This window comes from Pterocles gutturalis, unplaced genomic scaffold (genome assembly GCF_000699245.1).
Source record: "Pterocles gutturalis isolate BGI_N339 unplaced genomic scaffold, ASM69924v1 scaffold52293, whole genome shotgun sequence".
Lineage (NCBI taxonomy): Eukaryota > Metazoa > Chordata > Aves > Pterocliformes > Pteroclidae > Pterocles > Pterocles gutturalis.
In genome coordinates this window covers 1-14,435 of record NW_010119987.1, presented here as the reverse complement: position 1 = coordinate 14,435, position 14,435 = coordinate 1, and the positions used below count along the sequence as shown (strand labels likewise).

Here is a 14,435-nt window from a genome sequence, read left to right as displayed (position 1 = left end):
AAAAGAGTGTTGTATAGCCCTTCCGTAGATGAGATACTATTAAAAATTTTGTCATATGTACCTTCTAGAATATTTACTGTATCCTCGTGGTTTGTTTTTTTTTTTTTTGTTTTTTGTTTTTTTTGGGCTAATGCAGTGCATATAAGTAGCATGTTAATTCCATACATGCTCCTTGTTTTTCTTTTTGAAATTGCTTACAGTATTTGTTCTCTATTTGTGATTACCAATTTCAACATGTACCGAGATTGTTGGTATATTAATTTTCAAGCTTGGAACAAGAGCTACCTTTTTTGTGTCTTAGTTTTAGCAGTGTATAAAGCAGAAACAAGCATGGCTTATTATGATGTTGTATCTATACAGTTCCTTCTTTTCAACCATTTCTGAGATGGCAGCTGTTTAGCAGTGCAGTTTTACTGAAAATTAGTCTTGTGCCTGGCATCTGAACATGTAGGTCATCCCCTATCTACTCATCCTCAAAGCATTCTGGTGAGATGGGAACATCACCCTGTTCCCTTAGGGGACAGAGGTGATACATCTGAGGTCACAGTGTCACAGGGAAGAGAATTAAACCTGGAATTTCTAAATCCCTGTCTGACACTCACCTGAGCATCAAATTCACTGTAACTTATTCAAGTGTCAGTAGTGCATCTACTTGAATTAAACTGTACCATGTCCCAAAGTTATTTTGATAATATATGACCTTGTGTAGAAGGTGTAATTAAGAATTTGACTAGAACACCAATGCCAGGTTTCATTTATCCGAGCAAGCCATATTAACCATATCAAACAATGAAAGCAAATGAAATATTGGTAATATACATAGAGCTGATTTTTTAGGAGTTTGTTTCTTTGTTGAGGACAACAGTCCTCATCATAAAAACTGTGTATTTTAGTGAGAGAGTCTCTGTCTGATTGTTTTCCTCTCTGTCTCTTTGTTTTGTCTCTAAGCATTAAAATATGAAATTGAATCTCAGAAGAAAATGGGCATTATTGTAGCAGGTATCATCTTCACAGCTGCTGCTGTTGTAGGCACTGTGCTTTTTGTCCAAGGTAAGTGTATTAAAATTGCCTTCCTAGTTTAAGCAAATAAGAGCACAATGAATCTCTTCCATGTAGTATTATGGAAGTTAGTACCACCCGTTAATTGCCATCTACTAATTTTAAAATGAAAAAAAACCACCAACTGTAGAATACAACAGAAACAGCATTGTGGTTGTCAGGCCTTCAGATGATTATAGGGAGATACAGACTGCAAGTTTGTTTCTATTTTCTGTTCTGCTACTGTGGGTAGGGAGTGACTTCTGGTGCTTCAGTGGAATTTTTTTCTGGACCCTAAAATTTTGATGATACTAATGATTTACTGTGTTGCTTTGTGCTTTATTCCAATCAAGGATTTCTGTTTTACTAATTTCCATACATATGTTTGCAGATGGCTATACTGCACAGAATCAAGCTGGTCTTGGCCTAATTGTAGTCCCTGCTGTGATTTTGGTACCACTTCAGTACTTTATGTTTGGCATTGGTGAGTATTTATTTACTAACTAGCTCAAGAAATACTGATATGAAAACTGAGCCCCCTCCTTCCCCACCAATCTACATACTATTTCCATTTTTATAAGTAGGTGCTACAATAGTGTCCTGGATTCCTGACTTTCCTACTATTTCAAAACAAAATGTTTGACCTGTGTTTGTTTGGCAAAGTTGCTTCAGGGAAGAAGTGTAAGTTACCTATTTGAAAAATGAGATGTAGGGTAGGACATCTAAGTGATTCTTGCTCTTTCTTCCTTGGTCGTGGGACTGGGATGAGTAACTAACTCTCAGAATGTAAGTGTTTAATTTTTTCTACTTGTGTTTTGTTTAAAAATGTATTTATATGTAGAGACATTTTTGTGTGTGGATACATACAAGAGCCCTGAGTGACTTGCAGTGACTTGTGAGGTTTTTTTATCACACTGTCTGGCTGAGCTTGGAATTTATGAGAATCTGATTTCTTGCTTTATGTGAATGATCTACCTTTTGTGTCTCTGTAGTTAAACTTTAAAAATTACAATTTTGTTTCTGTTTCTGTCTTTCCCAGTTTTTGATGGTCTACCACAAGCAACATTTGCTCTGATAGGTTTGCAGAGTCTTGGTTATATAATTGCTGTGGTTGGTTTTGCACTGTGTGTCTCAGGTAAGCAATTTCTCTTCTGTATAAGTGTCTTCTTACTTTTGTCAATACCCAGTGTTTATTTGTAACTGTGGAAATGGCTTCACTACATTGTGTGTTAGCAAGTAACTTTCATAAATGTAGTTTAGGATTGCTGTGTTAATGCTCCTTTGTCTGGTGAAAGAATAGCTCAAAGGCTATTATATGTAGTATTACATGTATCGGTTTTATTAGTATGACTATATCGAGCATGACTGCCTTCTGTGCTTTAAAAAAAAACATAATTAATTTTGCAACAGTTAGTGCCCTAAAGAGTCACCTAAAACCAACACCGATCTTTATTATTGTTATTCTTACTGAGGCCTAGGGCATTTGGAAACTAAACTAGAGTAATAATAATTTTCTCATGTTTAATGAATAAATCAGAAATTCCTTGTTAATCTCCACTTGTATATGACTGATAACTGAGTTGCTGGGAAACGAATACCATTGAAACAACCTAAGAAGGCAAATGCAACGACAGAAAACTTGGAGTGTTTTCGATCTGCTTGTGGCTGGCGTTCTGTTTCAGCACTGAGAAACAGTCACTGTTGTAAAGAAACACCAACTAAACACCGCACACATTGATACCCTTTATGCCTGCCTCTTACCCTCCTTCTGTCGCCTGCCTGCCTTCCCTTCCGCCCACCAGAAAACCTCACAGCAGAGAAAAGGGTGAATTTAGGACTAGGCGTCCTTGGCAGTATATTTAGTAGTAGAATACATACTAGTGTTCATTGGAAGCAGTTTATACTTCTGATTTATTGTTTTGTAGAGACATTCTTCATTTTAGTAGTTTATTTGGTTGGTGATTTAAGAAAAACTATTTCTCCTTGAAGTGGTTTCTAAAGGTTTGTCCTATCTGGGTGAAATTATAGACCTTTCAGTGGAGTTGTGATTTGAGTTTTATGCTTCTTGTTTAGTATTTACAGAAGTATTTGTAAGGGGCACCTAAGGGTTGCCAAATGTAATAGTAAAATAAACTGATGGGAGATGTCAGGTAAAGCATTAATCCTCTAGAGTAATACAAAATAGAGGATGTTTTTATTATGCTCTCAAATGGAAAGTTTGGACCTTTTCACAGGTCATATAAGGTAGATCTTATCTGTATTTCTGGAAGTTCAGCTCAGTGACCCTTAATTGTCAGTAGAAATAGCTTGTCCTAGGTTGAGCTCACTGATAGTTGCAATGACATCAAGCCCTTGGAAACAAGGCTCAGAGAACAAGGCGTTTCTGTAGTGAACTATGATTAGGTTGTAATAGTCCGTTCCTGCTCTGTGATATGCTGGTAAACATGGAACGTTCCTGTTATTGGTGGGGTATTTGCCTCAGAACTACCCTCATATTCTGCTCCCTTCTTCCCTTTTTTTACCTTTTTTTATCAGTAACAGGATTGTGTTCTGTAATCTAATGCAATTATAGTTCGAAACCATTGGGACTGAAACTGTAAGTTTCAATGTAAAATACAATTAATGAAAGAATGTTGTCAATTGCAGTGCATGACAGCAGCATAGCTAAACTGCAGTAGAGTAGTACAACTAAGCAGGATAAATCAGTAAATGGCCTCTGTAGCATTAAAGGATGTATGCAGAAAGAAAGGTGCAGAAGTGGTTCTGGGGTAGTTTTGAAAGAGAAATTAGTCACATATGTTTTTATCAGTCTTATTATTTAGTATTCGGTTATATCAGAAAATAAAAGTTTGTGCTTTTACTTATGGCAGATGATACAGTTTCTTTTACTGTGTTTTTAACAGCCTGTCCTCCATTACATGGGTCTGTTGTGATTGCTGGCTTAGCTATCATGGCTATTGCAAAATTGCTTAGTCTGGCTTACGTGTTTATTGTGGGTAAGTAGCACCTACTATTTGGCATTATGTTTTTTTTAGCACTTAACTATTCAAAGAGCAATTTTCTCCATTGTACTTTCCAGAGGTAGACAGTTTATTTGAACATAAGGTGTGATTTCACAATTACATAGTTTAAAAAAATTACTGAAAAGTTGTCTGTGTATATATTGGCTTTGTTTCATAGAGCCTGTGAGCAATCTTGAGTAACGAAATTTACAGCCTATCAAAATAAAGTGTCTTGAGATCAACACAGCCAGGCTTCTTAAGTAAGAGTGTTTCAAGTGTAAGACGGATGTTACTGTTTAAGCTCTACATTTACAGGGCTGGCTAGCTGAAGCTTAGAACAAAGAGAGCAGAAGGATTTCAGGGATTCTATAGAGTGGGTTATGGGATGGTACAGACAAAAGCTTATCAAAATATTAATTTAAAGAAGCAAAATCTGCCTAGTAATTTCCACTGGTTAGAGGTAGATTAAAATCAGAGCGATTTGAATGCACACCTTTCATTTTAGTGAATCCCATTTTTTCTTATGCTTAATTTTAAAAGCCAGGAGCAAAGAATAGCAGTACTTTGTTTCAGAAACTGGTCTGTTAACCAGATCTCAAAAAGATGAGAGATTTAAAGGTATAAAAGCCAGTCAGGCCTGCTAAATAAGCAAAAAACATCACAATGCTGTGTGATTGGAATACTGGCACACCACAGCGTAATATTATGCAGACTTTACAGCTTGGATCTGAGAGCAGAGTGACTTTGTTTGTTTCAAGCTGTGCATGAAGGCTCTTCAAACAGCTTGTTGGTTTGGACGCAAAACCATGTGACTGAGGATATGTTGCTTCCAGACTGAACAGTCTGCCAGGTTTAGTATGTGCATACCACGTGTGGGCATGGTCAGAAATAATAGACCCTGAGACAGGGAGGATTTCCATTAAAGAAGAAATTAAGGCGGAGTGCCTAATACTTGATATCCAAGATAGAGGAAGATGAGTCAAAAATGTGACAGAAGTGAAGCAAGCCTTTTAACAAAGATAAAAGTAATTTTTATTCACTTTGGACTACTCACATATACGACTGATACTGTGTGCTGATGGTCTGCATAAATATTACATTTGTAGTTTGATTATGCTGGCTGAAGAAGTCAAGTGTGACCGTTGGGGCAGATTCCTGCACGTCAAAATAAACACAAATAGTGCGTAGGGTAATTCATTTTTAGAGCTGAATGCGTGAGTGAGACAATTCACAGACTGTACATGGTAAGATTATTCAGTACCTAAACAGAGGAGTGCTTAGAGGCTTTAAGAATTTGCAAATCATCATATTAAGTAGTTTTGGAAAGGAGAAGTTTCAATTTTGTGTGTTGCTACTCTGTTCCAAGTATTATCAGTAGGTATTTTTATTCAGTTGATCATGACATTTATTAATCTGCCTGGTTACTTTTTTGTAATCATTTTAGGTTCCAGAATGAAAGATCATCCTCGTCCAGGGGTAAGCTTAAAATTAATAAATTTGGGGTGACTAGATGGCTCAGGGGATTGTAGTGAGATACTGAACCTTTCTTCACTAGTTCGAATTCAGACCAGGTTGGTAGAAAGCAAAAGTTCTGGCTGTGTAACAGATGTCTAATGTTGAGTGAGTTGGTGGTCTTCATTGTCCCTATTGAGTGTGTCTATAGTACTGTAATTGCCACCCTTACCTAACAGCTACTCCAACTGTTGTGCCCAAATGGAGTTTCAAGGGCTGTCACAAAAAGGTGGTGGATGTGAAGGGAAGTTTGGTGTTCTTGTACAATGCACTCTATCACATGAATGTATGAAAACCTTTTGCCCTTTTGCTCACCTTAATGAAAATGCTTTTTGGTTAAGGTGGGTGCAGAGTAACATTGAATTTTTTTATCTAGGTGGCTTAGGACAAAGACTTAGGGTTTTTTTCCTATGGTCTTTTACACCAGAACCCCTTAGTATTCTCTTGAATTCCCAGCTAAACACATACTATAGCCTTGATCTTTTTATTCTTTTCTTATTTTCCTATGATGCCCCTTAATTTGATGAGACCATCTGAAAGCAGAGTGTCTTTAGGTCACACAGAACAAGTGGTAAAGCACTTAAAGTTTTCTTAAACAAGGTTTTTCAGTTTTCAGTCAGTGTTTTTGAATTTTAGAGTAATCATTCCTAAAACAGTAATTTTCATAGACTTATGCACTGCTTTCTAGTGATCCATGAATGTGAACTGCCTGATTTCTGGAGTCTTGCAGAATGAAGTAAAGAGGCACAAGTGTAAAATACCAGTAAAATTTCCTTGTAGCAGGGGAGCACGACAAAAACTAAGTCAGCCCGTTTCCTGGCTGGCAGCCATCGTTTGAGGTGCAGTTCCAGGTCTCCTCTTCAGTTTACAGCCTAAGACCTAGCTGTTGAAGAAAGATGGTTTCTAACAGTGGGGCAGGAGAGCTGACTGCAGTTAGGACAACAGATTTTTTTGTTGTTGTTGTTTTCTTTTGCCTTTTCTCATCCATTTTCATTTTAAGGAATACTATTTCAGAGGATTGTTCTCTTACTTATGGAAAGACTTTAAGTGCATGGAGTTTAAAAAAAAATAAAAAAAGAAAAGTTCACAAAGTTCATTATGTTATAAAAATGAGCTGAAAGTGTATTATAGATCCGCTTATTTCAAAGTGCAGTCTTGCCTTTATCTAACATACTCATGTTTATTTGTAGAATGGAAGTAAACAGGGCAAGAGGAGATTTTTTTTAAACTTAGTTTTTGATTGTAAATAAGCTTTGAAATAGGAAATAGGCTAAATAACATAATTCATGGAGTGCCGTTCTCTTTATGAGCTCTTCTCTTCACAAGGTGGTTTTACAGTGCAGCAGGGATTTGACAAATAAAGAAATAGCCACAGTGATGTAGTAGTGAACACCATGTTACTCTCCGAATGGGAGGTAGGAATGAAATCTAAATAAATTTTTAAAACTTGGAGGCCATTGGAGAGCTCAGACACTAAAAATATGGTTTTTGCAGCTAGTTAGTGGAGGGTCAGATAGAGGGGAATTCAGGTGACAATAATTTGTGCCCATTGAACTTAGGGAAGTTGTGGAAAGACCTGGTGGAAACTTAAGTATGTTAATATGCTGCTTGTTTCCATCAAGGGCTGTTCAGCATGTATTGCTGTACTTTGAGGCAGGTGTGAAGTAATGTTGAAAATACACTTTGATTCTGTGTAATCTAAAGACTGCAAAACTTAATATCAGTGATGTGCTTAATTTTGACACTGGGGCACACTTAAAAATGATGCTTGATATTTTCTTGAGTCTGAGTGGGGAAAGGTGCGTATTTTCAAATCGACCATCTTAACCAATTACTGATTATTTTTTTTAACGTTTCTGTAGATTGCGTGTGTTGTTTCTGATGATTGTCTACCAGACTAAATGCACAAGTGTGGTGTATTTCCTTTTGAAGAGATTACGCTTGATTGCTTGGCTACTTTTTTTTTTTGTCATGCTGCTTTATTACTAACCATTAATCAAATCACAGAAATAACGTTAGGCTTTAGAGCATAAAAGTAGTATCTGCATGCCTTTTGCTGCCACCTAGAGGTATTTCTTCTGAGGAGGAATTTACAGTGGGGGGAAAATAATCTGGAGAATGCAGTTATTGACTGATTTAATTTTTTACAGAACTCTAGTCACTAACTTTATTAACATTCAGCTTTCTTCATTTTTGTAGAATCACTACTTACTGTATATGTCAATTAGAGTAATTTAACTGTGGCGAGCCAAAAGTAAACATGAAGGCTTTTTATACATATATATATTTTTAAATGTTTTGCAGAAAGCTGTAGAAGAACCACTAAATGGTAGGTGACATTCAAGGCTTCTCTTCTACTTAAGGGGTTAGTTATGGAAAAAGGTTAAAAAATAATTGTAGTTCTCAGTACTACAGCATTGCAATGGCAGATTGGTTTGTCAACTTACATGGCTCTGTGAGTCAGTAACAGTTTGATGTCTCAATTAAATTATGCCTGCAACTCCAGGCACCCTGGTCTATGCCACTGTGCTTGCTAGCCAGTGGCATTGTTTAGCTGTTTTAGGACAAGTCTAATATCTCAGGAGATTATTCCACCCTCTTCGCTTTGCAAAAGTCCAACTTTTAAGAGGAAAAGAGAGGACAGGTCTTGAAAGTTGATGTTAATTCTTCTTCATGAGTGTTTAACTTGGTGGAATACTTACAGCAAAATCTATCCTTGTCACTCTGTTCTTTTAATATTTCTTTGGGTTGGAGAAACTACCATCATGGTTGGGATACTCTACCCATCAACATCATGGTTGGGATACTCTGATAGCACTTACGATTGGGGAAATTTTTAAAAGGGATGAATCTGAAATTTTTTTTTTTTTTTGCTATTCTGTTCACTATTTGGCATGCCGAGTAGTAGCAAATTCTAACCTGAATTTTAGAATTAATCTGAATATTAATTATGAAGCATTTCTTGCTGTTTGGCTCATTACTAATCCATTTGCTTGGCTTTTAAAGATGCAAAAGGAGTGATGTTAGAATGATGGTAAGTCCAAATATATCTCCAGATATTTATTTTAATTAACATGTATTTGGGGACTTTGATGTTTCAAGTTATCCAGTGCTAATGTGATGAAACTTGGAGGACAGGTTTCAGTGCAGGTGCTGTTCTTACTCAAATTCTATTTCATTGAAAAGAAAGAAAACATATTTTCTGTATCATACGTAGGGGAAGAATGTATATTTCTAAACAGAGAAGAGGATGAGTCAGTGAGAGAGAACTATTAAAATAGTATGTTTCTGATCAAATGTGGAAAGTCAAATAGTTTGTATGCTTCCTTTATGCTTACATAGTATTTAAGATGCATGGACTTTTTTCTTGATGGTGGGTTGTTGTATTTGTTTTTTGAGGGTTTTTTTGTTGTTAATATAACTAAGTCTTCTCTATGTATTTAATTGGTGATTTCCCATGGAGGTTCACAGAAAAGTGGTTTAAAATAGACTTCTACCCCGCCTTTAGATGTTATTTAAATTCTCTTGGGTTTTTTTAGACTGTTTGTATTCCAGTCAGATTTCACTCAATTTGTTATTTTTCAGGGTCAGATAGTAGTGTTTGAAAATTAACAGAACTGAAACACATGTTAATAGAATTTAAGAACTGCTTAAATAACTTCAGCTTATTTTTGACAAACCTGAATTTTTAACTTTAAGATCTAAAGGTGCACACTGGCTAGTGCCAGTTGGTTATGCTTGATGTTTAAAGAACGATCCTTAGTGCTGGGATTAGGCCTTTTTGATTTTATAACAGCCTGTAAGACGGCAACACTGACTACATATAAATAGACTCCTCCTAATTTACAATAAGCCATGAAATGAGAGGGACGGTATTAACTTGGCCCAGAATTCCCAAACGGGTGCTTCAAGCGGGTAGCCAAGTTTGTGAATATTCTTGGTTCCTGCAGCTCATATCCATCAGAAGAGAGTTTTCCTGTCCAGATTGTAGAGAGCGTAAAATTTAAGCTCTCATTGAAGAGCTTAAATTTTGGATCAGATGCTCAAGTATGAAAATGAAAACAGTCTTTTACTGATTCTTTTCTATTCAGAAGCTATACTTCCTTTTCATGGGAGTACTTGTTCAAAGAGCACTTGTTGATGCTGTTGGTACTTCTGTTTCTTCCTGGAAACTGAGCAAGCTTGTCATCAAGTATCACTAGACCCTTAGCCTAGTACTCATGCATCAAATTACAACATTTTACTAGTCAGGATAAAGAGTAAGGTCACTCTAAACCTGTTAATTTAACTTGAAGTATTTGTATATCATGCCACTTTTCGAAGGCATGAATTGACAATGTGACAAGAAATGAGGTACTAGTTAACCCTAAGTGGAAGAAGGTCTATCAGTTGATTTTTGAAAACGGGCTTCCTTACAAGTACCATGTGCTGCTAGGTTACTTATGCTAGTTAGTTATGACTACTGCATGATTCATCCAGGTATGCCATAGGATTATTTTCTAAAGCAATAGGAATACAAGCAGTTTTGCGGTACAAAGGACAACTGCATTAGTGTCTTCTAAATGCATTGATAAAATGTATACCAGATAGTAGAATCTGAAGTAGGAGTGGAAGGTAGGTCCTGCCTCAGAAGTAACTATTCCTTGTTCTTCATGGCAGTGGTTTGAGATCAGGAAACAAATAGATATTTGCCAGTCTATTGCATTCAAAACTGACCAGAAGGGAGATAAGGCTGGGACTAATAGGGTTCACATACTGCTGAAGAACAAGGTAGAGTTTGCATGGAGATCCAATTTTAAACAAGTTGACTGTTTCTTCTTGGGTCTCTTTAAGGCTTATAAAAATATCCCACCTCTTTTAGTGCTGAGGTGGAGCTTCCAAAAGGACAGAAATTGCTAATTATCCATTTCATTTTGACTTTTAGGGTAGGGTTAGAAGTCTGTCTTATTTTTCTGCCTTGAAAGATGGCTCCTAGAAATAACAGAAGCTTTTACAGTTCGAAGGCAAAGGCTCTGATGTGCAAGCTGGAGGCAGGAACCTTTTGAGCTCTACCTGCTTTCTAGCTTAACCTTCCCTTGAAAGTTTGCACACACACAAGGGATGAGTCAGATGCTGAAGCACACTAGCTTACAAAATGGCACATGAAAGTAAACCAGCATTCGGAGGAAAGACAGGACAGGTCAGACAGATAAGGCTGGGAGCCCCTACAGCTTATTCCAATTCAGAAGTTGGAGCTCCAGGACAGTGTCCACTTTTCTGTTGTGGAGAGGCTGAAATATAACTTGCTGTTAGTACCACTCTTTTTTGTTATTTGAATGCTAAGTGGGCTTTCAAAGTTTGAAATTAAGTAATTTTTTTTAAGCTGTAACTTGAGTAAGCAGCATAAAATGTTGCTGCTCTTCCCAAACTATCTTTTTTTTTTTTTTTTAATTCCCAGAACTGAAGAGCTGTGTGATGTGAAAAGTACACCGTTGTTGATACACCGTGGCCTTGAAGATGCACTACTCAAAGAGAAGACATTCAGGAAAATAGTTGTTTTGCATGTGTGGCAAAAATGCTTTTGATATAAATGATGTAATTTTATAGTCACAGCAGCTGTAGCGAGGAACATGTGTGTTTGCCCACATGTGATCTTTATTTTCTTTTGTTATGGTATGTATGGTATGGTCGAGGGTGAGAATATAAAAAAGCACTGTTTGCCCACTACAGGGTCTTCCTGCAGTAATCCTTAGTGGTATTATTTTCAAAAACTATCATTAGTCACTGCTTTGAATAATGGGCCTGCTCAGCCCAAAGATTGCAGTACCATTTAGACTATTGTTTTCTTTATTTGTGTGCATGGGCAAGGTATGATCATATGTCTATGATACAAGCAGGAAGTAAAGATTGTACAAATACATCTTTTCTGACATTCAGCAAGACTTTTCTAAAAAAATAAATAAAATGCTTATACACAAAGTTGCATAAGTACAAAATTTACTCCCAGCTCTCCTTAAGTTATTGACCAAGTTCTCCTAATTCCATCAAACAGTAATATTCCTCTCTATGGACAGTAGTCATGTATGCTCTGGTGGCTGATATTTTAGTCCAGTGAGAGAGCTCTCCGTGCCTCTTCGGTATTCTTTGATGAGAAACTGCTCAGCTGTTTGAGCCTAATTCAGCACTGGAATTATGGAGCCCAGCAGCTAGTAATTTTCATGCTGAATGTGGTTCTTGTGTGTGTGTTCATGTTGTGCAGTGTGTGATACTGGAAGCAATTTCAGCCTTTCTTAACTCAGTAAATTTGTAAAACTCATTGATGTTTCATAAAAATAGGAGTTGTCCTATTTAGTATGTTTTCAACAGAGTTTAAAAATTTGTTTTCTTCAATGGAAAAAGGAGCTATTTCATTTCTGACCTAAGTTTGTGATGCTGCCATTGCATCACAAATACATAAAATAATAAGTAGGAGGAGCTGATGAGAAGTAAGGAGGCTCAGTTTCTGTATATACGTAAGTAGTACAGGTAAAAATCCATTTTCTACGACTTGCACATTCCATGAGATTTTACCATGTTTTACAATGGTTTTGAGAGTTGTTCCAGTATAGTTGGCTTCTCTTGGACTTTATGTATACTTTGTAGAAATCTTCACACTGTCTCCTGTTTGTACTAAGGTAATATATTTCAAAAGCACACATGGTTTTCTCCTTCTAACAATTTAAAACTTAGTTTTGAAAGCTGATGCCAAACAGTAATGTAATAAAATTCATGTTTTTAAAGATTCTGAGTAATTTGGCACATGTCAAAGTTGGATGTTATAAACTATGGTTTATATTCATGTTGTGGCTGCATGTTGCAGAGATTCAAGTCTCTGCATGTTGAGTTCAAAGTCTCAATGCAGGCACCTTGCATCAAGAATTCAACAAAATAAAATTGAGTTATCTGATTTTATGATATTTAACTCTCAAACAGCTCTCTTGCTAGGGCTGCAGGATTGAATCACGTAGAGCAACCCATGGTCCAGCCCTCACTAGAAGCAGTGGAACTGGCCACAGTTAAGAGGGTTACTTGTGTGAGAAAACATTTAAGAAGCATGTATGCTTTACACTTACTTTCATACCTTCAGGTCAGTGGGAGTGTTCATCTAAGATTTGAGCTCCTATATATGGGTCTTTTGGTACAGGTTTTTCCATAATAACAGCAATCTCTACCTAAAGATGGGAGATTACTCACCATTAACAATTCAGTGCAAGAATATACCTGATTAAGTACCATGCAGAGCTCTCTAGTTATAACTAGTGATTCTGTCTGGCAAGTTGAGGAGTAAAAAACAAAGCAGCTGGATTTCTGTTGAGATATTCTGCCTTATGAAAACCATTATGTACAATAGCTTTATGTTTATTTCTGTAAAGCAAACTGGAGCAAAACCCCTTTGTGTCACTATGGGATGAAGCTGAGCTGTGAGTAGGCATAGTCAAAACATGAGGAGCTCAGTGGCTGCGTACAGGCTGCAGAGTCAATTGCCCCAGAAATGAGAGAAACCCGCCATCCTGTTGTTGTGTTAAGGGCTTTGCTGTGGGTTTCTTGTGGGTATAAATTGGAAAGTGAGAGTTTAAAAAGTCATTGATACACCCAGCCCTTTCCCACCAGTAATTTAAAACCAAAGTTGTTCATAACTGTATGCTTCCTTTGTGTGTGTACGTGTGTGTATATATAAGTATAAAGACATTTTAAATATCTATAGATCTATAGTCTTTACCCAAGAAAATGTTTTTATTTATGAAACATGAAATGATTTTGTAAATATTGTGCTAATATACTTAAAAATAAAGTAATTTTAAGTTGTTTTTGTGAGAGATTTTCTTCTTGCTATCACATTGAACTTCTGTAACTGCTTACATAAATTCATAGTCATAGCATGTCTTCTCCCTGCCTTTACAGCCTCTCTCCCTCCAGCTTATTTACTAGATATACAAGAATGTTCCCAGTGTTACTTAAGCTTTGGTTTTGGTTGGGACATCTTGGTGTTTCTCCTTAAAAAGGTCATCTAGTTGGGAAGGAAAGTGCCCTGTAACAACTTGAATTGGGCTGACCAGCCGTCAAATGTAGTCACCCAAGTGTGCTGTGGGAGAAAATACAAGTCAAGGAATAACAAGCTCCAGTGTAATTCTAAAAACACAGCAGAGCAGTGCATGCTTTCAGTCAGTCTTTGCAATGCTGAAGTAACATTTCTGTGAGAAGAGTTTCTTGTGTTACTTCTAAAGCACTACTGCATAAGTTCTAGATTTTGTGAAGTTGTGTTTGACTTTTTTTGAGAGCGTAGAAACAAGAAAAGACTGTAAGTACCGTCTGGAAGTGTTTCCACTCACACTTCCCCTTCAGTGGAGCTGAGCTGGTCAGAACAGTTAAAATTATTAGCAATTCCCTGCTTCTTCAGGGTGATTTGAACCATGGCTCTTACATCAAGATCTCTTCTGAAGGCTTTTGTGATTTCCTGACATGCACTTTCCTCTTGTAGTGGTTTGTAAAACCACATGGACAGTCCTTTGTTAAACACCTGGTGGGCTGAGGCAGGGACAGGGAGGGTTTCACTCGCCACTTAGGGTCACGGGCAAGAAACCGACACGACTTGGGAAGAACAAGAAAACAATTGAATTTATTGACTATTTTCAACTGTCCTGGGTTACGCAGAGTGTTAATTTTTTTTTTTCTCTTCTTCATAAATAGCTAGCAAGAGGCTGTGTTTTGGATTTATGCTCAGGAGAAAGAGCTGATAAGAATGATGTTTTGTTCTGCTGCCAAGGTCAGCAGATGAGCAAAGAGACACAGTCCAGCTGCTAGCTGGGATTTGCTCTTGGGTTAAGACTGAAACTCGGAACAGCCAATAATTTATTCCATATCATA

The 14,435-nt window shown here is 36.9% G+C and overlaps 1 protein-coding gene across 1 annotated transcript in view; it reads left to right on the top strand.

The window, feature by feature from the left end:
* The window catches only part of CD47 (CD47 molecule), a 17,135-nt gene extending 5,678 nt beyond the window's left edge, over positions 1-11,457 (top strand). Inside the window, exons 4-11 of the mRNA XM_010076711.1 lie at positions 949-1,050; positions 1,430-1,522; positions 2,078-2,173; positions 3,942-4,034; positions 5,485-5,516; positions 7,857-7,881; positions 8,559-8,586; positions 10,990-11,457. Of these exons, the coding sequence (XP_010075013.1) occupies positions 949-1,050; positions 1,430-1,522; positions 2,078-2,173; positions 3,942-4,034; positions 5,485-5,516; positions 7,857-7,881; positions 8,559-8,584 (467 nt within the window). The 3' untranslated portion in view covers positions 8,585-8,586; positions 10,990-11,457. The remainder of the gene's footprint in view (positions 1-948; positions 1,051-1,429; positions 1,523-2,077; positions 2,174-3,941; positions 4,035-5,484; positions 5,517-7,856; positions 7,882-8,558; positions 8,587-10,989) is intronic.
* The last annotated feature ends 2,978 nt before the right edge of the window (positions 11,458-14,435 follow it).